The sequence below is a fragment of the Mustela nivalis genome, assembly GCF_964662115.1.
Source record: "Mustela nivalis genome assembly, chromosome: 18".
NCBI lineage: Eukaryota > Metazoa > Chordata > Mammalia > Carnivora > Mustelidae > Mustela > Mustela nivalis.
Window position 1 is genome coordinate 41,911,748 of NC_139037.1, and position 22,894 is coordinate 41,934,641.

General features: G+C 55.3%; 1 protein-coding gene across 2 annotated transcripts; it reads right to left on the bottom strand.

Annotated features, from left to right (window-relative positions):
- Nucleotides 1-1,210: 1,210 nt before the first annotated feature.
- On the bottom strand, nt 1,211-13,810 carry ATP4A (ATPase H+/K+ transporting subunit alpha; the record flags this gene model as incomplete). 2 transcript variants are annotated; one of them, XM_082712362.1, is made up of 22 exons in its annotated part: nt 1,211-1,560; nt 1,734-1,825; nt 1,915-2,016; nt 2,269-2,402; nt 3,667-3,812; nt 4,180-4,303; nt 5,362-5,516; nt 5,627-5,795; nt 5,908-6,031; nt 6,112-6,248; nt 7,359-7,534; nt 8,291-8,483; nt 8,940-9,074; nt 9,154-9,263; nt 9,615-9,813; nt 10,448-10,716; nt 10,902-11,154; nt 11,394-11,507; nt 12,799-13,002; nt 13,418-13,477; nt 13,563-13,703; nt 13,799-13,810. In XM_082712362.1, 22 exons carry the CDS (start codon nt 13,808-13,810, stop codon nt 1,532-1,534), a joined length of 3,078 nt encoding a protein of 1,025 aa, XP_082568488.1. In that variant the 3' UTR covers nt 1,211-1,531. The 2 variants fall into 2 exon arrangements, with proteins under 2 accessions (XP_082568488.1, XP_082568487.1); XM_082712361.1 differs by having other exon boundaries at nt 5,881-6,031.
- Nucleotides 13,811-22,894: the final 9,084 nt, after the last annotated feature.

Sequence of the window (22,894 nt, forward strand, 5' to 3'; positions counted from 1 at the left end):
CCTTAACTGGGTTCAGTCATACACACCGTCTAATACTGCATCGCTATCTCAAGGCCATGTCCAGCATCTGGGAGGGGCAGGAGAATGCACATTCCCAGGACTAAGGGGGTGAGGAGCCTCCCAGCTCAGGTCAACCTGTCACGTTCACAGGCTCTCCAGCTCCAGTATCACCCCAGCCTTTCCCCAGTGGAGCCAGCTGCCTGCCCCATTCCCTCCCCCTCCCTGAGGGACATGGGTCAGAAGCAGGGCTTTGAATGTCATGTTTATGCCCACCCAGGAAGGAGCGCCCCAGCCCTGATGGATCTCCCAAGGCACCTGCAATAGGGCAAGTGCCCGCTCCCTCCGTCCCTCTGGCTGGCAGGTCCTGCCACACTGTTGCTTAATCCTGGGCTAGGAAGGCACGGAGCACAGCTGTGCTGTGAGTCTTGGTGTGTTCAGAGAGCGCGTTTGCCCTCAGGTGGGGCAGCCACCACTTAGCCCTGCACCCTTATTCCTGTGTCCCAGAGAAGCAGTCCCCAGGAGTCCTGGGGGAGGGGTGGGGAGGCGAGCGATTGAATGGTCATGGAGAATACTGCACTCCCCCAGTCCAGTGGGGTGGACCTGTGATAGGATTGCGCTCCCACACCTCCATCCCATCCCCTGCCTAGCCTCGGACCAGTATAGGGACAAGTGAAGGTTGCAGAAATGATTTCAACTCTTTGCTGAGCAGGGACTCTGATCCGGAGCCCCTGTTGTTGGCTGTGTGCAATAATCCCAGTTTATGTGGGGAGACCAGAGCGGCCGGGGCTGAAGTGGGGGGAGCAAAGGCCATATCAGGGCTGGGCTGGGGGTAGGAGGAGTTCCCTGGAAAAGGAGATGGGAGCTTTGGGAGACCTGATGAGCTTTGGGGGCAGGAGGAAAATCCTGGTAGTAAATCCTGTGTAAAGGCCTTGAGGTCAGAGAGCAGGCCTGGCTTTTCCGGTGAAACAAGAATTGGCTAGAATAAGATCGAGGTGGCTTGTGAGCTCACTGTGAACGCTGTCACCCCAGGCAAAGGAATGGGAATTCATTCTGCCAAGGAAGGTGCCGAGCGTCCCTACTCTGCACGAGGCTGTGTTTAGGAACTGAGCTGCAGCTCTGAGCAAACAGCTCCTGAGCTGGAGGACTGTGGGAGACGAAGGGGGATCAGGAAAGACACTTGGACAGGCGCTGGCACCAAATGAAAGCCTGGTTCGTGTGAGCAGGTTTATTACTACGACACAGCACAAGTGTGTGTGTGTGTGTGAAGAGCCCCAGGCAGGGAGCTCCCACCCTCTGCCCACCCCCCCAGAGCACCGGGCCCGGGATGGCTCTGCCAGGTGGTGCAGGGTGCTCTCTGTGGATGGGGAAAGGGAGTGGGACGGTCTCTCCAAGGTTGGGGTGCTGTGGGCCATGGGAGCAGACACAGGTGGTGCTGGGGCTCTTGATCGCTTAGATGTTTGGGTGGCTGCCCAGAGGGTCCCCCCACCTCTGCTGTCGGGGGTGCAAGGGTGGCTTGAACGCGGCAGTCCCTCTAATAGTACAGCTCCTGATCCCACCAGCCTGGGAGAGAGAGAGAGAGAGGACTCAGGGCTGCGAGATGTGGGTCAGAGGCACCAAGGGCTCAGAGGTATGGATCAATGGAGAGTCAAGGGCTTGGAGGTCAAAGGTTAAGGGCAGCTGTTCTGAGGCTCTCCCAGCACCCCCAGCCCCAGGCCCTTGGTCTCCATACTCACTTCCTGGGCAACAGCGAACTCCCAGTTTCCGAAGCTCATCATAGACGAAGATGAGGAGGCCAAAGGGCATGGGGACCAGCCACCACTGGTACCTGAAGGTCCAGGCGAGATGACAAGGTGAAGGCTAAGCTCAAGTCTGTCCCTGTGCCCATCCCCCTACTCGCAGCTCCCAGCCCCTCACCGGATGGGCATGAAGTTGAAGATGTTGGGCATTCCGGGGCAGTAGCAGAGGAAGCAGCCGATGCAGACCTGGAACACGATGGCGATCACCAGGATCTTGTTCCTGTGGGCGGGTGGGGTGGGACAGGCTCAGACCGGGGGGTTCAGGACAAGGACAGGCTGCAAGGAGCGGGGACCACATGTCATCAGCAGCAGGGAAAGTAGGGAGATGCTTCAACAGTGGCCTCGGGTCCTGTCCCATCTCCCCCTTGGTGAATTAAAAACGGAGGGGCCGGGAGCTGCGGAGGCAGGTGGTGGGAGCTGGAGCAGGGCTGGGATAGGAGTGCCGGGGCGGGGGCGGGCCAGCTGGGGACACCTGAAGAAGCCCTGCTGGAAGGCGGAGAGACGGCGCGTCTTGCGGATGAGGACATCAGCTATCTGGCACATCTCGATGCTGATGAAGAACACGGTGTAACAGGTGTACTGCTGGTACAGGCGCTGCCCGAACGTCTGCAGCCAGAGGGGAGCAGAAGCAGCCTGAGCTGGGATGGAGATGGCCTGTGGCCGTGAAGCCCTCCCATCAGAGGCTGGTGTAGGGGAGAGGAGGGAGACGATGTCTCTCCCAGGTTTGCTGGACCCTGGAAGTTGGCGGGCGGAGGGGGGAGGGTGGCTGGAGATCATGACCTTGCAGATATTAAAGATCACACCTGGGCACATGGGAGCTCAGGCCAGTCGCTCTCACAATGAAGAAGCACTACAGCCTTTCCCGCACACGGGAAGGCACCTGGGAAAATAGAGTCAGACTCCTATGGCGGAATTTGCAAAGTCCAGTGGCTCTGATGCCCAGGCAGATGGCCAAAATGAGTGATGTGGGCCAGAAGGGCCTTTGGGGAACAGGACGCACGCCCCATTTAAAAAGAGCAACCACTACTCCGACCATTTCTTCAATGTAACTGTTTAGAATACCAGCTAATTGTGAGGAACACACACTATGCTTCAGGCCCCACGTGTTACACATGGATTACCGCACTGAATCCCCCCCCCCCCGCAAAATCCTACAAGGAAGATCCGGCGGGGGGGGGGGGGGGCCCAGACTACAGTTTCCTCAGCATTCTTGGAAGGGCTAGCTAAAACACAGCCATCCAGGCCCCATGCCCAGAGGTCTGCGGTGGGAGCTGAGGATTAGCCTTTCAAACAAGTTCCCAGGTGATGCTGTTGCTGCTGGTGTGAGGCCCGCACTGCGAGGTCACGGAGGCAGAGAGCATCTCCACTTACAGATGGGAAAACCAAGGCACAGAGAGGCAGAGCAACTTGCCCAGGGTCACACAGCTGGTGAAGAATGCTGGCAGGCCATGAATCCAGGCAGCCTGGCTCCCAAGGTCCGCATTCCCAACTGTGATCGTCAATGTTTAAGGGGAACATCCTGAACTGTCACAGCACAGGGCAAACTAACAACCCCTGCTAGCCAGATCTCGACTCTCCAGGCTCCAAACCTTCATTAAAGGCGGCCACGCAGGCGAATACTCTGTAAGTGATGCCGCAGTCACAGTGACAGCATCAGGATGCTGTCCATCCCAGAGATGACAGGCCACTGCCAGGTGAGGGGCTGCTGTGACCATCAGCAGCAGGAGGGCGGAGCTCAAGACAGTGGTGGGAGAGGCCCCAGGAACCCACACAGAGTCTGGGTACCTGGGATGCCCCGGCTGAGCTCCGTCACGAGTGGACAACTGGAAATGAGGGAGCCATGGGACAGGGATGAGGGGCTGGGGCTCACCCACTCCTGGCCGTAGCTGTCCTGCAGATCTTGTAGGTGGTGGTTCTCCCAGTATGGTCGCAGCCCCACACACAGCAGTGGGAACCAGCCCTCCTGGGCCATGGCCGTGAAGTAGTCAGTGAAGCCAGCAAATGACTGGATGGCACCTGAGGGGCAGGAGAAGTGACATGGGGAGACAGAGATGGAGACCCAGACAGGGACATGGAAAGACAGGGACACAGATGCCACAGAGAGAGGGTCAAGGACACAGGATCACAGACAGACAGTGCCAGACACAGAGAGACACAGAGACAAGGATCCCAAGAGTGATCAACAGGGGATGGAAGAGACAAGGCAGAGAGAGACAGAGAAGGGACACGGGGATCACAGCAGACAGACTCAGGAAACAACAGGGAACCAGGATTGAATGCCAACCCCATGATCCAGAACAAGCCACAGCTCTGGTTAGAGACTCCAGGGCAGGTAAGAAGCCCTGTAGGAAACCCGGGGGTCCCTGGCCCCACGGACACTCACCGATCTGGAAGTAGGAGTAGGCAGCCAGGGGCTCGTTGACCAGCCGGTCGCGCTTTGGGTTCCGGGGACGGAGATGCATAATGTCACTCTCTGCCTTCTCATATGCCAGGGACACGGATGGGAACTGGCCGGGAGCGGAAAGTGTTGGGATTATGGGTTTGCCCATCCCCTATGTGTCCAAGTGCCCTCCACCAGGGCAACCCCCCACCCCAGTGGAGAGAGACAGGACTGAGCTTGGGAAGCAGGTGGCCGTGCAGGCACACCTGCCCAGACAGCACAGACCAGCTCGCCCCCAACAAGTCCATGTTGCCATGTCCCTCCACAGCTGTGTCCACATCTGACCAGCTGTCCATCTCCATCAGAACATCTGCCACTACCCACCCCTTCCTCCCCTACTGTTTTTTTGTCCTTGTCGCTTGTCTCTTTCTCTGTGACTGTCTCTGCTTTTGTAACCCTGTGTCCTGTCTCTCCCTGTCACTCTCTCTGCATCTCTTCCATCTCTGTGCTCCCCCACACTGTCCTCCCCATCCCCCACCCCATCTATCCATCACAGCAGAGTGGCCACAGTGTGGCCTGGTCAAGAGCAGAGGCCCTGGGGCCCCAGACTGCCTGGGCTCCAACCCCAGCGTGCAACTTATTTGCTGTGGGACCAGCCGCTCAACCTGTCTGTGCCTCATTTCGCTCGTTGGTAAAATGGTGATGACAAATAAATAAAGCTGCTCCATAGAGTGTTTCTGAGGACAAAATTAAGGAAATTAATGCCAGCCTGGCCCAGAGAAGACACTAGGCGAGTGCTGCTGAGTAAGAAAGTCAACATGGCCACGTCCCCAGCTGCATTCGTGCCTGTATCTATCGTTCTCTGTCTGTCTGTCTGTCTGCCCTGGGGCCTGACAGCATCTGTCCACGGCTGTTGAGGGATGTCTGCTGTGATCCAAGTGTCACCAGAGATATGTGTGTGTGTGTGTGTGTGAGGGTCCTTATCTGAGTCCATAGGTCTGTGCTGACCTGAGTGTCCACCTGCGCGTCCATGTGTGTAATTTTGTCTGGGACCACCCGCCAGCCTGCCTGCGTGTCCCCGTCTGGCTGTCTTTGCACACTGTGTCCAAGGGCATCATCTATGACGTCTGTGGGCAGTCAGGGGTCCGTGGGCCCCAAGCAGGGTTGGGGGGTCGGGAGACTCACGATGTCGGTGCAGAGTTCTATGAAGAGGATGGTGATGCAGCCAAGGGGCAGGGGCACGCTGACGGTGATGTAGATGAGGTACGGGGTCAGCTCAGGGATGTTCTTGGTCAGTGTGTAGGCGATAGACTTTTTCAGGTTATCAAAGATCAGTCGGCCTGTGCAGGGGAGTTGGGGGAAAGAGCAGGCACCTCAGCCTCCTCGCCACCCACCGCCTCCTGCGCCCACGTCGCCTCCCCTTGGCCCCCATCTCCACCCTGACACAGACCCTGCTCCACGCCCGTCACAATGGAGGCAAAGTTGTCATCCAGCAGGATCATGTCTGCTGCATTTTTGGCAGCGTCCGAGCCCGCAATGCCCATGGCCACACCGATGTCAGCCTTCTTCAGGGCTGGGGAGTCATTCACACCATCCCCCGTCACAGCCACAATGGCACCCTGTGGGGCGGGGGCGGGGAGTCAGGGAGAGGCCCATGGAGGGCCAGCCTAGCCCACTAGGCTGCCTCCCTCTGCAGAGCCGTACCAGGCGCTGGCAGCTCTCCACGATCACCAGCTTCTGCTGGGGACTGGTACGAGCAAACACCATCTCGGGGTGAGTGCGCAGTGCCTCGACCAGCTCTGACGGGTCCATGTCCTTCAGCTGCATGCCATTGATGACGCAGGCACGGGCATCCCTGGGAAAGGGGGGTATCACCAGAGTCACCATCTACGCGGGCTGTGGGAAGAACCACGGGGAGGGCAGCAGCGTCCTTACTTCTTATTAACTTGGTCCACAGGCACACGGAGGCGGGCAGCGATGTCCTCCACAGTCTCGCTTCCTTCCGAAATGATACCCACACTGGCCGCGATGGCCTTGGCTGTGATGGGGTGGTCACCCGTCACCATGATCACCTGTTGGGGAGGGGACCATCAGACCCCTGATGCCTTCGGTGCAGCCCACTCCCAGCCCTCCCTGGCGGACCTCTACTGATGACCCATTCGCTCATTCAACCACTGAAAGTCAGGGACAAAAGAGACGAAAATCTCTGTTCTTGTGGAGCTGACCCTCTTGTGCGGGAGACAGAAGAGACACAAATTAAGGGGACAAATGATACAGCATGTTAGGAGAGGAGGAAAGGAAGCTGAGTAAAGGAGATGGTCAATGTTGGGTGGAGAAAGTGGTGTCAATTTTCAGTATGTCCAGGGAAAGCCTCATTGAGAAGGTGACAACTGAGCGGAGGTATGAAAGAGGTGAGAGATTTGGCCACATGACAAATGGAGGGAAGAGTGTTCCTGGCAACAGGAACAGCCAAGGTGAAGGCCTGGGGTGTGAACATGAGTGAACTGTTGGAGCAACAGCGGGGAGGCCAGTACACTGGAGAGCAGTAAATGAGAGGTGGGGGGCTAAGGAACCAGCTTAGAAAGGTAACAGGACCCAACCCTTATAGGGCTTAGAGACCATGGGGAGGACGTGGGTGTTGTTTGCCCAATCTTGGCTCCACAACTCTTGATTTGTCTATCAGGGACCACCCCCTTCCCCCAGGGTTAAAGGTCAGTCTCTGGCCAAGAATGGGCAAGTAAGCCCAGAGCTGGTCAACTAAGGTATCCCCATCCTCCCAGCCACAGTGACTGGGTTCAGAAAGGAACCCGGGCACCAATCTGGGACAACAGCAGAAGAGGTGCTCTTTTCTGTGGAGTGGCTAAATAGGTGGGATGTAGGTTGGAGCTTCTGGGGGATGATCATCTTTCTCCACCCAAATAAAGGAACTACTTGAGAATAAAGCCACCAGAGAGAAAAGGAGAACCAAAACATGGAGAAAGGCAAATTCCTAATGACACTCAACTCCTAGATCCAGCTATACCTGAAGCTTCAGTCCCCAGAACTTTTCAGTTTTGTGAATCAGTATATCCCTTTTTTGGTTCAAATGACTTTCAGGGAGTTTTCTGTCACAGGGTTCCTTGCCCCCAGATACTGTCATTATCTGTTCTCACCCCTGCCCCCTCCTTTCCCTGGTTGCATACCCGGATGCCTGCCGTGCGACACTTGAGCACCGCGTCAGGGACGGTGGCCCGGGGCGGGTCTATCATGGATACAAGTCCCGCAAAGCACAGGCCACTACTTGGAAAGTTCATTGCCTCCACGTCGAAGGCATAGCCAGGCGGGTAGTCCTTCTCACTCAGGTATAGCTGGCAGAAGCCTGACCAGAAAACAGGGAAGTCAAAGAGAAGTCCTGAGCAGACACTTGCCTAGCATGGCCAGGTGATGGGCAGAATCACCAGGCCCCTCACACCAAGCACCTACAGATACCTGACCCTGTCCTGAATCCTTCACATGATCAGTCTGTCCTCACCACCAGCCAAGGAGGCTATTAGCATGCTCATGTTGCAGATAGGGAAACTGAGGTCTAGAGAGGGAACAATCCTTGCCAGCGGTCCCACAGCAAGTAAGATGAAAGATCCAGAACTGAACCACAGGTTTGCGCCTCCCAGGGTCGAGGCAGTGGTTAGGGAAGTTTAGCGGTCCGGACAAAATGTTCAGGGAGGTCAGAGGTCAGGACAAGGACTGGAGAGTCTTGAGTTGAGGCTGGGACTGGGGAGGAATAAAGGGTCAAGAGGAGGACATTGAAAGGTGGAAGTAAAAGTGATGACAGGTCAAAGCTGGGGCAAGAGCTGGGAAAAATCAAGGGATGTCAGGTCAGGATAAGGAAGGTCCCAGGGAAAGGACATGTGGGGAGGGCCTGGGTCAAGGTAGAAATTGAGGATGGGAAAGGGTCAGCCCTGAGACAGGGAAAGTCAAATGTGAGTGTGTGCACTTGGACAGGTTAGCTGTCAGGGGACCTCAAAGGTCATGGTCAGGGCTGGGCCAGGAAGGTCGGGCAGGTTCTGTGCTAGCTCCTCCTCACCCACAGGTTTACCATCTACTGTGGGGGCTGACCGAGCCCTGGGGGTCTCACCAAGCACACGTTCACCCAGGCCTCCCAGGCTAAGGTAGGCAGTCTGAAAAGCCTCGCGCCATTGCTCGTCCAGCGGCAGTTCCTGGCCCTTGATGAGGATGGAGCTACAGCGTTCCAGCACGCGCTCGGGGGCGCCCTTCATCACCAGCACGTGCCGGGGGTCCCGCGGGTCCTCCAGTGTGTGGATGGACAGCTGCAGGCGAGGAAGGGACCGATGGCTAGGAGGCGGGCCGGGGGCGGGGCTTGGTAGAGGGACGGGGCTGACGGCTAGAAGGTGCCGAGGGTATAGAGGGTGCTGTGTGGCTGGGGTGAGGCGCTAGCGTGCTGAGCATGGCTTTGGTGGGGATTGAGGGTTAGGGGCGCAGTAAGAAGCCTGGGGGCTGGGATTGGGCAGAATTAGGGTCGGAGTTGGGCTGGGGCGGGATGTGGATTGCGAGCCACCCCGCGGAAGGCCTAAGAGCCCCAGCTAAGGGACTGTGAGAGTCCCCTGAGCGCAAGTGGGCAGCGGCTGTGGGAAGAGCCGGAGTGTGGGTGCGTGGAGAGGGAGAAAACAGAGAGAAGACCCGCGATAGGTCAGCCCCGAGTGTGGGTGGGGCCTGCGGTGGGCGGGGCCGCCCCGTGGGCGGGGTGGGGTGCGGCGGGCGCTCACCTGGAACTTGTTGGTGGAGTTGAAGGGGATCTCGCAGACTTTGGGGAAGCGCTCGCGGTACCCCATGGCATTGCCCAGCGTCAGCTCCGAGAACTTAAGCAGCGCCGTCTCGGACGCGTCCCCGATCACGATGCGCTGGAAGCGGGGGCTGGTGTCAGGGGCGAGCCTGGCTGCACCATCTCCCAGGTTTTCCCGGAGTCCCCGGGGATCTCACCTTGGGCACCGGCACCGCGTCCTGGCCGGACTTGAAGGCAGCGCGGTTGCACAGGGTGAGCACGCGGCATAGCGCCCGCCAAGTCTCTGAAGACTGGTCAAATGTCTGCCCTGGAGGCCAGGCATCCAGGCTGGGACCAAGCGGGGTGGGCCCCAAGCCCGGAGCAGCATTCTCCCATACCAGAAGCGAGCCTCTCCCTCTAGACTCATGAGAAGGTCCCCTCCCAGACCTGGTGGGACCCAAACCTCTTCTCACACCCCGGGGCTCTTGTCTCCAGAGCCAGTATTGAATTTCCTAGGACCTCTGATACCATGCCGCTTTGCAGACCTGCAGCTTCATAGACCCTGTCCCTGATCGGGAAGGAGCCCCTCTCCATCCAGGCAGAGCCCTCCCCAGAGTTCCCTTCCCAGTCTGCCCTCTACCAGATCCTGGCCCAGCCGGGTCTCCGCCCACCGCCACACCTGACTGGTCTTCCGTAGTGTCCGCAGTGTGAATGTGGTTGTCAAACCAGAGATGGGACACGGTCATGCGGTTCTGAGTGAGGGTCCCTGTCTTGTCCGAGCAGATCACTGACGTGGAGCCCAGTGTCTCCACGGCTTCCAGGTTCTTGACGACACAGTTCTTGCTGGCCAGCCGTTTGGCTGTCAGGGACAAGCAGACCTGTCAGAAGGGGCGAGTAACGGTTAGGGGGCGCAGTCCTTGCTTCTGGTCCTCCTTCCCTTCTCCCACAGTGCAGGGAGCCTTGACCCCAGCCACCATACTATGTACACAGCATCCCTCCGCAAAACCCATGCTTTTCTTGCCTCAGCCTTCTTCCCAGCCTGTGCTTGCCACCTGGGATGCCTCCCCAGTGGGCCCGGATGAAGGTAGCTCACTAGGCCCCTCACTAAGCTGCCGGAGCTGAGGTTCTCTAAGTTCTCTCATCAACACAACCACACTGAGAAAACAAACATCCTCCGAGCCTTCTCTGGGGCTGGTCTTGCCCTGGGTGCTGACTGTGGAGGGCTGCCCCCGTTGGGTCTCAGCCTCCTCTCCTCAAGGACAAGGCCTGTTCACCTGTGAGTCCTCGGCATTCAGTCTAGGGTGTGGCCCAGAGGGGCCTCAGTGAGTGATGGCTGAGTGGGCGAAAAGGTGGAGAGCAGGGGAGGGGGGAGGGTGGCTGAGGGAAGGCACAGGCCGGCAGGTGAGTGGGTGGGGACCACCTGGAGATGATGGAGGCAATCCTGGGAGAACACACAGAAGGATGGATGAGCCTTTTGGCTCTCTGCGCCTCTCTTCTGTCTCCCCCACTCACCGTGACAGTGGCCAGCAGCCCCTCGGGCACATAGGCTACCACGATGGCCATGAAGAAGACCATGGCCCTCAGGAATGTGTAGCCAATGCACATGGCCACCACAAAAAATGTGGCGCCGAAGAGGATGGCCAGGCCCGCGATGATGTCCACAAAATGTTCGATTTCAATAGCGATGGGCGTCTTCTCATTTTCCACTCCCGATGCCAGGGACGCAATGCGCCCGATGATGGTGCGGTCACCCGTGTTCACCACCAGGCCTTGTGCTGTGCCTGCAGGGGGGTCGAGAGGGCGCCTCAGGGCCTGGCAGGTGGCAGCAGGGCTGTGTGCATCGTGGGAACTGAAGCCGGGTCGGGGGTGGGGGAAGGCGGGGAGGCGGTGTGGCTCAGTATGGGGTGAAGAGGGGCAGGGCAGACAGCATGGTCAGCTGGGGGAGGCAGGCCGGGGCCTCACGGACCCTCAAGGCACATGGTGGAGAAGAAGGCGATGTTGCGGGTCTCCAGTGGGCTCTCGTGTGTACACTCGGGCGAGCGGGTCTGCGGCTCAGACTCTCCGGTCAGTGAGGAGTTGTCCACCTTGCAGCCCTGCGCCTGGAGGATCCTGATGTCTGCAGGCACTCGGTCCCCGCCTTTCATCTCCACTAGGTCGCCCACCACAAGCTGATCCGCGTTGATCTGGAACTTGTCCCCATCTCGGATCACAGTTGCTTGCTGTGGGGCAGGGGCACAGAGTTGAGCTGGGCAGGGGATGGGGGTGGAGGTTGCAGAGTGCAGGGGGAGGTGGGGAGGGGCAAAGGGGGAGTGTTGAGAACCCAAGGGGCAAGCCAGAGGCCACGGGTGCAGAGCAGCTTGGGCCTGGTGGGAGGGCCCACACAGATGCCAGGAGCCTTACTGTGCCTCCTCCCCCAAGTGCAGACCCAGAACTGACGTGACGGGGCTGCAGCACCCACCTGGGGCACCAGGTTCTTGAAGCTGGCGATGATGTTGGTGCTCTTAAACTCCTGGTAGTAGCCAAAGCAGCCGGTGACCACGACCACGGCAATGAGGGCCAGGGCCAGGTACAGCTGGGTAGAGGAGGGAAGGGGGCCGGGCGGATGAGAAGGGGGCCGAAGCTCCCCGCACAAGGGCCCCTGCCTGCTCCCTGTCCACTGGTATTCTTGGGCTCACCTGGGGGTTTTCCCTGCTCTGCTAGAAAGTCACATGTGCTGTTCCTGGGGTCTCTTCATGTCCCTTTCTCAGCTTCCCTGTATTCTCAGTGTCCTGTATCCTTGTCCCCTGCGTCCCATATTCTTTGCATCCCGGATCCTACCTCCCCTGTGTCCCCATATCCTGTGGCTTTGCGGTGGCACAATTCACCTTTTCCTGTGTCCTCCAAGTCTTGTGCTCCGCATGTCACTATCCTTTGTCTCATATTTCTCATGCCCTGTACCCTGTGCTCCAGCTTTTGTACTCTGTGTGGTCATCATCTGCTCGCTGTCCTCTGGGTGCCTTAGGCTGTGTCCCCATTTCCATGTTTGTGTGCTGTCGATCTTACGGTGCATACCCTGTAGACTCCACGATCATGTTCCACATTCCAAGTCCCTATGTCCAGTGTCTCCCCATGTCTGTGTACCTCTAAGTCTCCATCCTGTGTCATATGTCCTGTCACTTTCTTTTTTTTTAAAGATTTTATTTATTTATTGGACAGACAGAGATCACAAGTAGGCAGAGAGGCAGTCAGAGAGAGAGGAGGAAGCAGGCTCCCTGCTGAGCAGAGAGCCCAATGCGGGGCTCGATCCCAGGACCCTGGACCCAGGACCCAGGACCCTGGGATCATGACCTGAGCCAAAGGCAGAGGCTTTAACCCACTGAGCCACCCAGGTGCCCCTACCCTGTCACTTTCAAATGCCTGTCCAATGCCACATGACTTTAAGTCCCCATGTCCCTTATTCCGACCTCTTGTCCTGCGTCTCAGTATTCTCTATCTCTGTGCTTCCTTATCTGTGCTCTGTCTCTCCTGAGTCCAATGTCCCCATGCCCTTGTGTCCCATGTCTGAGTCCCATGTCCCCTGTGCCCTTGGTCTGTCACATGTCATCTGTTTCCCAGTCTCCTATCTTAAGGATCACATTTCCATGTCTTTGTATCCCCACCTGTGTCCATCATATCTGAGACACATTCTCCAGGTCCCCCGTGACCTGGGTCATTGGGGCTGCCCCACACCTCAGTGTCCTTCAGCGCCCATGACCCATGTCTTGACTGAATTTCCACATCTCCATATCCCCATCCTGTGTCCCTTGCATCCTGAGTCTATGCCCAGTATCCTCTCTCCTCCAGGTCCCTGTGTCCCATATCAGCCCGCAGCATCTGCCACTCACATTGTCGTCGGTGGTGAGGTCACCCTCGCTGGCCTGGATGCCAAAGGCGATGAGGCAGATGGCGGCAGCCACCCACATGAGGCACTGCAGACCACCTGCCAGCTGCCGCGCGAACTTGACGTACTCAGGGGTGCCCCGCGGCGGCCTCAGAGCATTGGGCCCATCCCGCAACAGCAGCTCAGCGGCCAGGCCAGCAGACAGGCCCTGGGGATGGGGCAGGCGGTCATGGTGGCTGCTAAGGGCTTTCCTTTCACCACACGCTCCTCCGTGAGGGGAGCTCTTCTGCCTCCTTTCCCCCCTGCTGCCCCCCCCCACCGTCTGTCTTGTTTCTCTTCTTCATTTCTGTGTCCATCCTCACCTCCGTCCTGCCCCTTCCCCCTGCCCTCCGCTGTGTCTTTCTCATCTTTCTGCCTGGCTCTCTCCTCCTGTTGTCTCCGCTCTGTTTCTCTCTTTTACCTGTCCCTGTCTCTCTGCCTCTTTTTATCTGCTTCTCCTACTCCATCTCTCTCTCTCTCTGTGGTCCTTTCCCTTTCTCTCTAATGCATTTCTCCCTTTTCTCCCTCTCTCTCTCCCTCTCTCCCCTTCTCTGCACGCCCCCCTCCCTCTGCACCCAGCTCACCTTGGTTGCACTGGTCTGATATTTCTGTTCCAACTCTGCCACTGACAGCTGGTGGTCGTTCTGTGGGGAGGGGCAGGACACTCACTGTCCAGCTCTCACCAGCCACGCTCCGGTCCCCCGCCCAGGCCCCCGGCCCCACGCTCACGATCTCCATCTCCTTCTTCATGTTCTCCAGCTTGTCCTTCTTCTTGCCTCCTTCCTTGCCTGCCTTCTTCTTGCTCATCTTGGCGGCCATGTCCCCACCAGGGCCAGGACCCAGCTCTACCGAGTACATCTCGTAATTCTCCTGGGGGATGGGAGGAGGGGGGAGGCATCAGATCCCACTGCAACTCCTGCCTCCAGCCTCCATCCCCCCGACCCCTGACTCTGGGCCCCACTCACTGCCTTCCCCATGGTGCCCGGGGCAGCCACCCTCCTTTGCTCAGACAGAGCCTAGGGTCTGGACCAGCCCTGATATACCCAGGAGGGAGAGGGTGGAGCAAGACAGGCCCAATTAGAACTGATTGCGGGGCTCCTTGGGGTGACCTCCAGGCCTAAGCAGCTCGGGCATTAACTACTAGGCTGCCCCAACGTGCCCAGACCCATCTCTACCTGCCACTGAGATCAGGGGATCTCTGAGTAGGTCCATGGTAACAACAACAAGAATATCAAGCATATGGTGCTCATTGTGTGCCAAGCACTGGGCTGGGGGCTTTCCTGTAGTAACTAATGGAACCTCCCAACAACCCTCTGAGGCGCGTACCATTCTTACCTCCCCCTACCATAGGGATGGGGAAACTGAGGCACAGGGAAATTAAGTCACTCGCTGGTTGGCCCTAAGCTAGGATGGGAAAGAGTCAGGACTCAGAACCAGGTAGCGGGGCTGCAGTGTCCTCTTCCAGACCACACTGCCCATGTCCGACTCCTGGAGGGGGAAGGTGCTCACAACAGTGGCTGTAGCGGCTGTTCTTTAGGGAGGACTTCCCGTGTCGCGGGTCTGCCCAGGGATGTTTGTGCTTTCAGTTCAGGTCATGATCTCAGGGTCTTGGAGTCAAGTCCCGCATTGGCCTGCCTGCTCAGCAGCAAGTCTGCTTTTCTCCCTCTCCCTCTGCCCCTCCTCAACCCCGCTTACGCTCGCGCTCTCTCTCAAATAAATAAAATCTTTATTAAAATAATAAATAAATAGGGGCACCTGGGTGGCTCAGTGGGTTGAGCCTCTGCCTTCAGCTCGGGTCATGATCTCAGGATCCTGGGATCAGGCCCCGCATCAGCTCTCTGCTCGGGGGCGGGGGGAGCCTGCTTCCCCTACTCTCTCTGCCTGCCTCTCTATTTGTGATCTCTCTCTCTCTCTGTGAAATAAATAAATAAAATTTAAAAAAATAATAATAATAAATAAATAAAGTTGTGGTGACTAAGTGTCAGGAGAGGGTTCTAGCCCAGGTCTGACCCCAGAGCCTAGTTCTCCCATGGGGCCACTGACGAGAGAGCCCAGACCTCACAGCAGCCACGGTGATAACAGACCAGGCGCTGCACACTGTGACCCCCAGCGTGTGCCACCACAACTGTGTTGGTGGCACTATCACTCCCATTGCACACAGAGGGTAACCGAGGCTTGGAGGGGCTCAGGAAGGGTCCTAGCGGTGCCCCACACTTCCAGCTGTAGCCATCACAGCTCTGTCATTCCCATCTCCACCCCAAACTTCCCAGATGGGGAAACAAAGGTGCAAAGTAGGGGAAAAGAGGTATACAAGGTTCCTGGGCTCGATCTTGGTATTGGTGCCAGGGTTGAGGTCCCCCATGCAGGGAACTCTGTGGGCCGCAGTGAGGGGCTGGACCGCTGGAATGGCAGGTTCTCGGTATCTCCCGTGTGGGCTGCACAGAGTCAATGTGTCCGATAAGATAATTGCTAGGGCGATGTCCTTCTCTCCTGGGGCAGGTCACCTGGGAAAGGCTAAGCTGCTGAGCAGCCCAACCTCCTCCCCAGAGCCACCAAGCTGGTCACCCCAGCCCACTACCGGGGACCCCCAGAGAGGAAGCAGGTGGGGTGAAGTCACACCGACAATGAGTCTGCCTCTCTGAACTGTACATGTGAAACGCCGTGTGTCCCGTCACTCCCCTGCTTACAACCATCCAGAGGCATCCATTCTCCCACAGAATAAACTCCACAACCATTCCTGCAAGATCTAGCCCAGTCTCACCACCCCTGGCCCAGTCTCTATGACAATTCCCCTGGCACTGGCCTTCTTGCTGCGCTTCCTACAGGCCAAGGTCATTCCTGCCCCAGGGCCTTTGCACATGTGATCCCTTCTGCCTGATGCTCTCTTCTTTAGATACCTGCACGGCTCTTTCTTGCTGTGAGGCCCTCAGTTCAAATGTCATCTCTTCAGAGAGTCCTCACTTCTAATATGGGAACCCCCTCAGGCCCCACCTCCCTTACCCTGTTTTACCTATACCCCTTGTCCCAACGTAACACTGTATTTTATTTTCATTTGTTTGGTATCAACCTTGCCACACTAGAAGGAAGACTGAGACTTGGTTGTATTTGCTGTTGTGTGCACAGCACCCAGACCAGTTCCCTAGACACACTGTCGATGGTCAGTTGACACTGCTGGGTGCCAACTAGTCACTAACAAACCTAGTGCTCTGGCCAGGCCCCCAGGAAGTCTCAGCCGTTGGGAGTTCCTCCAGTGCCTGTGGCTCTCTCTAGCTCTTCCACCATGACCACCATCCCTGAAAGCATCCAGAGCCTGGGGCAAATATGGGACTGTGTCTGCACAGATTCAGGAGCAACCTAAGTCACAGTGGGGAGACTGGGGCACCGTCACCAGCAGCAGGTGACTGACCCTCTACATGGGCAGACATCTGTCAAAATCGGACTATCCTTCTCTATTCTCTGCCCCATTTGTGGCCCACCCCCCTTTTTTAAATTTCTTAGTTTTATTACGTTAATTTTCAATGGTTTACTTTAAATATTTCAGACCCCCAAGTGACAGGGATAGTAAAACCAAGACCTGCCTAACCTTCAGCTAAATTGAATAATTTTCCCATATTGTAGTTTCTACATAGACAAGAGATGAGGGAAAGAAGAGATTCTTTTTTTTTTTTTTAAAGCTCAGGCTGGCCCACTTGAGAGTGAGTTTGAGACGGGATGCTTGTTTCCCCATGAACACGTCGGTGTGGGTCTCCCGTGAATAAGGACACTCTCTTACATAACCACAGTCCGGTGGTCAAATCCAGGACATTCACATTAAGAAGTAATCCAGAGAATATATTTGAACTTCACATTTTCCAAGTTGTGTCCTTTTCCTGGTCCAAGATCACACTTCGCACCTAGCTGTCATGTCTCCTTGGTCTCCTCCAATCTGTGACATTTCTTTACTCTTTCCTTGTCTTTCATGACCTTGAAATTTTGGAAAAGCATCAGTCAGTTGTGTTGCAGAATTCCCCTCAGTTTGGCTCAGTTCAGGATCAGATTCAGGTCTTGTGCACTGGGCAGGAAGGCGGCAGTGATGTGCGCCCTTCTCAGACCTTCTCGGCAGGATGGGCCTCATTTTTTAGTCTTCAGGCTGTCTGGAATGGGGAGCACATTTGGAGGCTTAAGGAATGACTAGAGGGCTATTCAGTGATCTCTTTATTTTCTATTTAAAACGCTGTCACAGGGGCGCCTAGGTGGCTCAGTCAATTAAGCATCTACCTTCTGCTCAGATCATGATCTCGGGGTCCTGGGATCGAACCCTGCCACCGGCTTCCTGCTCCATGGGGAGTCTGCTTCTCCCTCCCCCCCACTCATGCTCTCTCTTTCCCTCTCTCAAATGAATAAATAAAATCCTAAAAAGAAAAAATAAAAAGAAAATTAATGGTCAGAATTGAGTTTTTCTTTTTCCTGAGAAAGATAGGGCAGAGGACAGACTCTTCAATGGCTGGTGAATATTGAATGGGTTTTGCAGGGGAATCAGAACAAGAGTGTTTTGGAATCATGGCCAGACATAACTCAGCCCCCTACAAGGTCTGGCCATGCCTCCTTCTCCATGCCTTCCCCTTTCATGCTTTGGGATAAAGCCCTTGCAGTCCTTCTGTTTATCAAAACTATTATTTTAAGATCTTGGCCCGTGAAGCTTCCTCTGCCTAAAACACTCACCCTGCGCCCTCCCTACCTTCAGCTACTCCCCATCTTTTGCTTTATCCAGGGAACCTCCCGGGACCACCTATGTACCAGCTGGGGCAGGTACCTCCCCTGGGTTCCCAGAGCCCCTAGGCTTCCCTATCCCAGCCCCGACCCCTCTGACCCGTAATTCCTCCATCACAGGCTCTGGGCGGTCACCATGTGATGATGTCTCATTGGACCCCAGGACGCCTGTGGACGGGACCCAGGATGTCTCAGTCGCCCCCGCGTGCCCTGTATCACCCAGTCTGGGGAGTGTTTGCTGACTGAAAGAACTCATTGTGACCGTGACTTTTGGTTTGTGTTTGGATTCTCTGATAAGATAGTGCATTCAGCAATGCCCTTCGCCTCCTGGGCAGGTCACCCATCCCCCGCCATCTCCAGGCCCTGGGAAGACTGAAGAGAGGGGCAAAGCCGGAAGGAACCTTGCTTCTCCCTCCCTTTCAGGCTGGTATAGGAGCAAGCAGTGGGTCAACAAGTCAGGGACAAAGTCTGGCCCCAGCCTGGCTAAGCTGGCAGCCAGGTCTCCTGTGTTCTGTTCCTCTACCAGCTTTTTCAGATGTGGAAATGTCAATCACCCTCAAGAGATTTGCATGGCTGTCCTCATCTGGGATCTTAAAATCATATCCAGAACCCAACCATCTCTCCCTTCCCAGCTCCCGTGCTGGTTCCACCTCTGTCCCTTTCTGCCTGCACACCAGAGCAGCCTCTTCCCCAGTCTCCCTGCTCCCGTCCCTGCCCCACCTGCCCCCCACCCAGAGCCAGAGGCAGCCTGTGAACCCCTGGAGTCTGGGCTCTCCAGGCTGACCCTCCCTTAGCTCCACTGAACTCTTGAAAGGAAGTCTGCACGCTGGTGCCCAGAGCCAACGGTCTGGCCTTGGCCTCCCAGACCTGCCCCCTTCCTCTGCAGCCACACTGGCTCCCTGCTCTGCCTCAGACACCGCAAACAGCCTCCTGCCTCTGCCTGTGCCCTTGCCCTCCTCTTGGAATGCTCTCCTCCCAACGCCTGCATGGCTCCCTCTCCCCCTCAAAGGTCTGCACAAATGATGCCGTCCCAGTGTGAGCTCCCTGACAGGCCGAATTCACATTGTGACTTGCAGTTCCCCTGCACCTCTGTCCCCTTTATCTTCTCGTGCACTGGGTCATTGCTCTCATCTGTCAGGTTCCTTGTGTGTTTTCTGAATCCCCCTGACAGAATATGAGCTCCACGAGGGCAGGGATTTTTGCCTGTTTTTTGTTTTTTGTTTTTCCGGACTGATGTCAAATGGCAAATAATAGGCACTCAAGAAACTTTGGTTGGAAGAAATAAATCTCAGGGTCCCCGAGACACTCCACAACATGCAGCAGCAATTGTAGCCGCAAAAACTGACGTGGACACATGGTCCTGCCTTTGGGTGATGCACTTGGCTCCCCAAAGACACACTTCCCCAACCTAAAGCAGAGGGACAGGCTCAAACAGCCACAATGACAGGAAGCCTGTGATAAGAATGACGCTCACTAAGAACTCACTGCCCTCGGGCCCCGGGTGAGTGTGTCACTTATGTGAGCCCATTTCATCCTCCCAACAACCTTATAAGGAAGGTACTGAAATTTTACTGTGAAGAAACTGAGGCCCAGAGAGGTTATCCTACTTGCCTAAGGTCACACAGCTAGTAAGGGGCAGAGACAAGATTTGAACCCAAGCAGCCAGGCTAGAAAGTCTTCCACTGTGGGTACACAGAATCACGCCAGACACCATTTCATAAAGAGACCTCCAATTAAAACTGCACTCTGTTCCATGACTTACGGAATGTTGTTGGAGCATCTGCTATGCGCCAAGCTTTTTGTTGAGCCCCGGGATTTGCAGGGAACAAAACAGTCATGGTCCTGCTTACACTCCACTCTCCTGGAGTAATCAAACCAATGAATCTTCACTGGCAGATAAGAGCACTAAGGCAAATCACAGGGTCCTGGAGGAGAGAGGCAGAGGGGAGGAAGCTGATAGACTAGGTTATCAAGCAAGGGGCTCTGAGGAAGTAACACCTGAGCTGAGGCTTTGAGGATGAGGAGACAGTCAGGAATAAATGATATAGGGAAAGGAACAGAGAGAACACAACCCAACCAGTTGGGAAAAGGGCTGGGAACAGGGTGACAGTAAGAGTCAGCCAGGAGCGGTGGTGGAAAGGCTGGGTGAGGTCAGTGAGGGGAGGGCGGCACAACATGAGGGTGGGGGTCAGTTTATGTGGGACCTTGTGGACCAGGGGGAGGAGTTCGGATTTTAGTCTAGGAGCAGCAGAAGGCATTTGAGGTTTGATCAGAAGAGGGGCATGGTCAGGACTGAGTCTGAAAGATGTCCCCACTGCCTGCCATGTGGAGGACACTCAAGGGAGGCTGAGATTAAAAGCTTCCTCCTGGGAAGGAGGCTGGGCGAGGGAAGCTCAGGAGATCTCCTATGTGGACATGGGCTGGGGCAGGAGGTGTCTGGCCTGGTGCGGGGTGGGGGGGGGGTGCTCCCCTGGGATGGGACCCAGGAGGAGGGGTAGGTTTGAAGAAGGGCTAAAGCCTACATAGGAAATGGGGGACCCGGAAGCTATGGGACAACTGGGTCTTGAAGCTTCTGGAAGAAGATGGAATTCATTACTGTGATGAGGGCCTTGTTAGTGTGGAAAGGGTAGACTGAGGTAGGGGAGGTGGGACAGCCTCTGGCAAGGGTGAGGAGAAGAGCTAGGAGGGGAGCCAGTGCTTATTAAAGAGATAAAAAGCACAATATGAAAGGTAGAGGAAGAACCAGGAAGGGGTGGGTGGTAGGGGGGTCAGGAGGCAAAGGAAAAGGGAGCCTCAAGAAGGAGGATGGGTTCAGCTGTGGTTGGGTTCAGCTGTGGTTTAGTTCAGCATTCCTGAGTGACCCCCGTGCCCAGCACAGAGCCTAGCACACAGCAGCTGGTTCACTTTCTGCTGAATGAGGGCACACATGGGCCAGTTGAAGGCAAAACTCACTTAGATACAAACCCTGAGGCCTCCAGGGCCTCATTTGATGCCTAGGGCAGGCCATCTCCCCCACTCCCCACCTCTGTCAGGGAAGCTTGAGAAAAATGGAGTTAGAAAAGGTATCCTTGGGGGGCGCCTGGGTGGCTCAATGGGTTAAAGCCTCTGCCTTCGGCTCAGGTCATGATCCCAGAGTCCTGGGATCGAGCCCCGCATCGGGCTCTCTGCTCGGCAAAGAGCCTGCTTCCTCCTCTCTCTCTGCCTGCCTCTCTGCCTACTTGTGATCTCTGTCTGTCAAATAAATAAATAAACAAAATCTTTAAAAAAAAAAAAAAGAAAAGAAAAGAAAAGGTATCCTTGGATGGAGACGTATGCAAAAGCTCAGAACAGGGCTCAAAAACCAAGTATGAGGGTATGAAAGGTAATCAAGGGAAACTTCATTTAAAATGGTAGGCCTGGGTGCCTGGGTAGCTCAGTTGGTTGAGCAACTACCTTCAGCTCAGATCATGATCCTGGAGTCCCAGGATCAGCTGGGAGTCTGCTTCTCCCTCTGACCCTCCCCCTTCTCATGTTCTCCCCCTCTCTTATTCTCCATAACATAACATAACACAACATAACATAACATAACACAACACAACATAACATAACAACATAACATAACATAACATAACATAACATAACATAACATAACATGGTAGGCCAGAAGGGGGAGCTCTCCTGCTGTACAGCTCCAGGTTAATTACAGGAAGTCCTGTCAAGTTCAGACCCCAAGGAAAGACTTCTTAATAGGAAAGAATCATCAACTACAGGGGTCAAGGGGGAAAGAATGTAGGTTGCATCTCTTACTAGAAATCACCCCCCCTCCCCTGCAACTCAGTCAATGAGAAACCAACATCACCCTGGACTCATGCCTTTTTTCCAGTGGACTCTGGTTCAAAACAACCCCTCCAGGGGTTGAACCACTTGGGTGGCTCTGAAGCATGGGACTCTTGGTTTCTGCTCAGGTGTTCATCTCAAGATTGTGAGATCAAGCGCAGCTTTGGGCTCTGGCTTGGGCGAGGAGCCTGCTTAAGATTTTCTCTCTTGGGGTACTTAGGTGGCTGCTTCCTCCTCTCTCTCTCTCTCTCTCTCTCTCTCTCTGCTTGCCTCTCTGCCTACTTGTGATCTCTGTCAAATAAATAAATAAAATCTTTTTTAAAAAAAATATTTTCTCTCTTGTTCTCATTCTGCCCCTCCCCCCACCACAGGTGCCCAGTTTCTCTCCCAAAACAAAACGAAACAAAACACACAACCCCTCCCAGCTTCCTCCCTCTCTATAAAATAAGGTCCTTTCCTTTGATTGCCAGATTTGCCTATTTTTTCCCCAAATCATAATTCTCTGTTATTCCTGAATAACCCATTGGCTTTGGTAAAATAATATTTTATTTTTAAGCTTAACAAGGGGTATAGGCCTCTTGATGTGGTTGGTCATCTAATCTAGGAGCCAAAATTCATAGGTGAGGGGGTTGAGGGGTAACTTCTTCAGACAAAGTTTATTCCAACTTCCAGCCAATTACAAAGGCAGAATCAAGATTGGACCAACCCAATCAAGAAAGTAAGAAGGTCTCTATCTGCTGTCAGCCAGTTGGTTAAAAGAAGGGACGGGGTTGGGCAGGGAAGCCAGCCTAATCAAGATGGTGGAACTAAGCAGGACCCCTGGTCTCTGTCAGCCAATCACAAAAAGAGAACAAAATGAACGGGCTGAACCAGTGGCTTCCACCCAGGTCAAGTTCCTAGGCTAAAGGCCCTTGGTTTCCTTCCTTCCTTTCTCCTTCCCTTCCTCCCTTTCTTTCTCCCTTCCTTTCTATCCTTCCTTTCCTTCCCTCCCTTCCTTCTCTCTCTTTCTTTTTTAAAGATTTTATTTATTTGTTTATTTATTTGTCAGCAAGAGAGAGAGCACACAAGCATGGGAAGAGGCAGGCAGAGGGAGAAGCAGTTCCCCCTGAGCAAGGAGCCTGACTGAATCCCGGGACCCTGGGATTATGATGAGCCAAAGGCAGATGCTTCACCCACTGAGCCACCCAGGCGCCCCAACTCCATTTAAAATGAAGTCTCCTGGGGCGCCTGAGTGCCTGGGTGGCTCAGTGGGTTAAAGCCCCTGCCTTCCACTCAAGTCATGATCTCAGAGTCCTGGGATGGAGCCCCCCTCCCCCCATCCATCGGGCTCTCCCCTCAGCGGGGAGCCTGCTTCCTCCTCTCTGCCTGCCTCTCTGCCTACTTGTGATCTCTGTCTGTCAAATAAATAAATAAAATCTTTAAATAAAATAAAATAAAATGAAGTCTCCTTTTATTAATTTTCACATCACTTAAGCAAGAAGGGTTCCTAAGTTCTG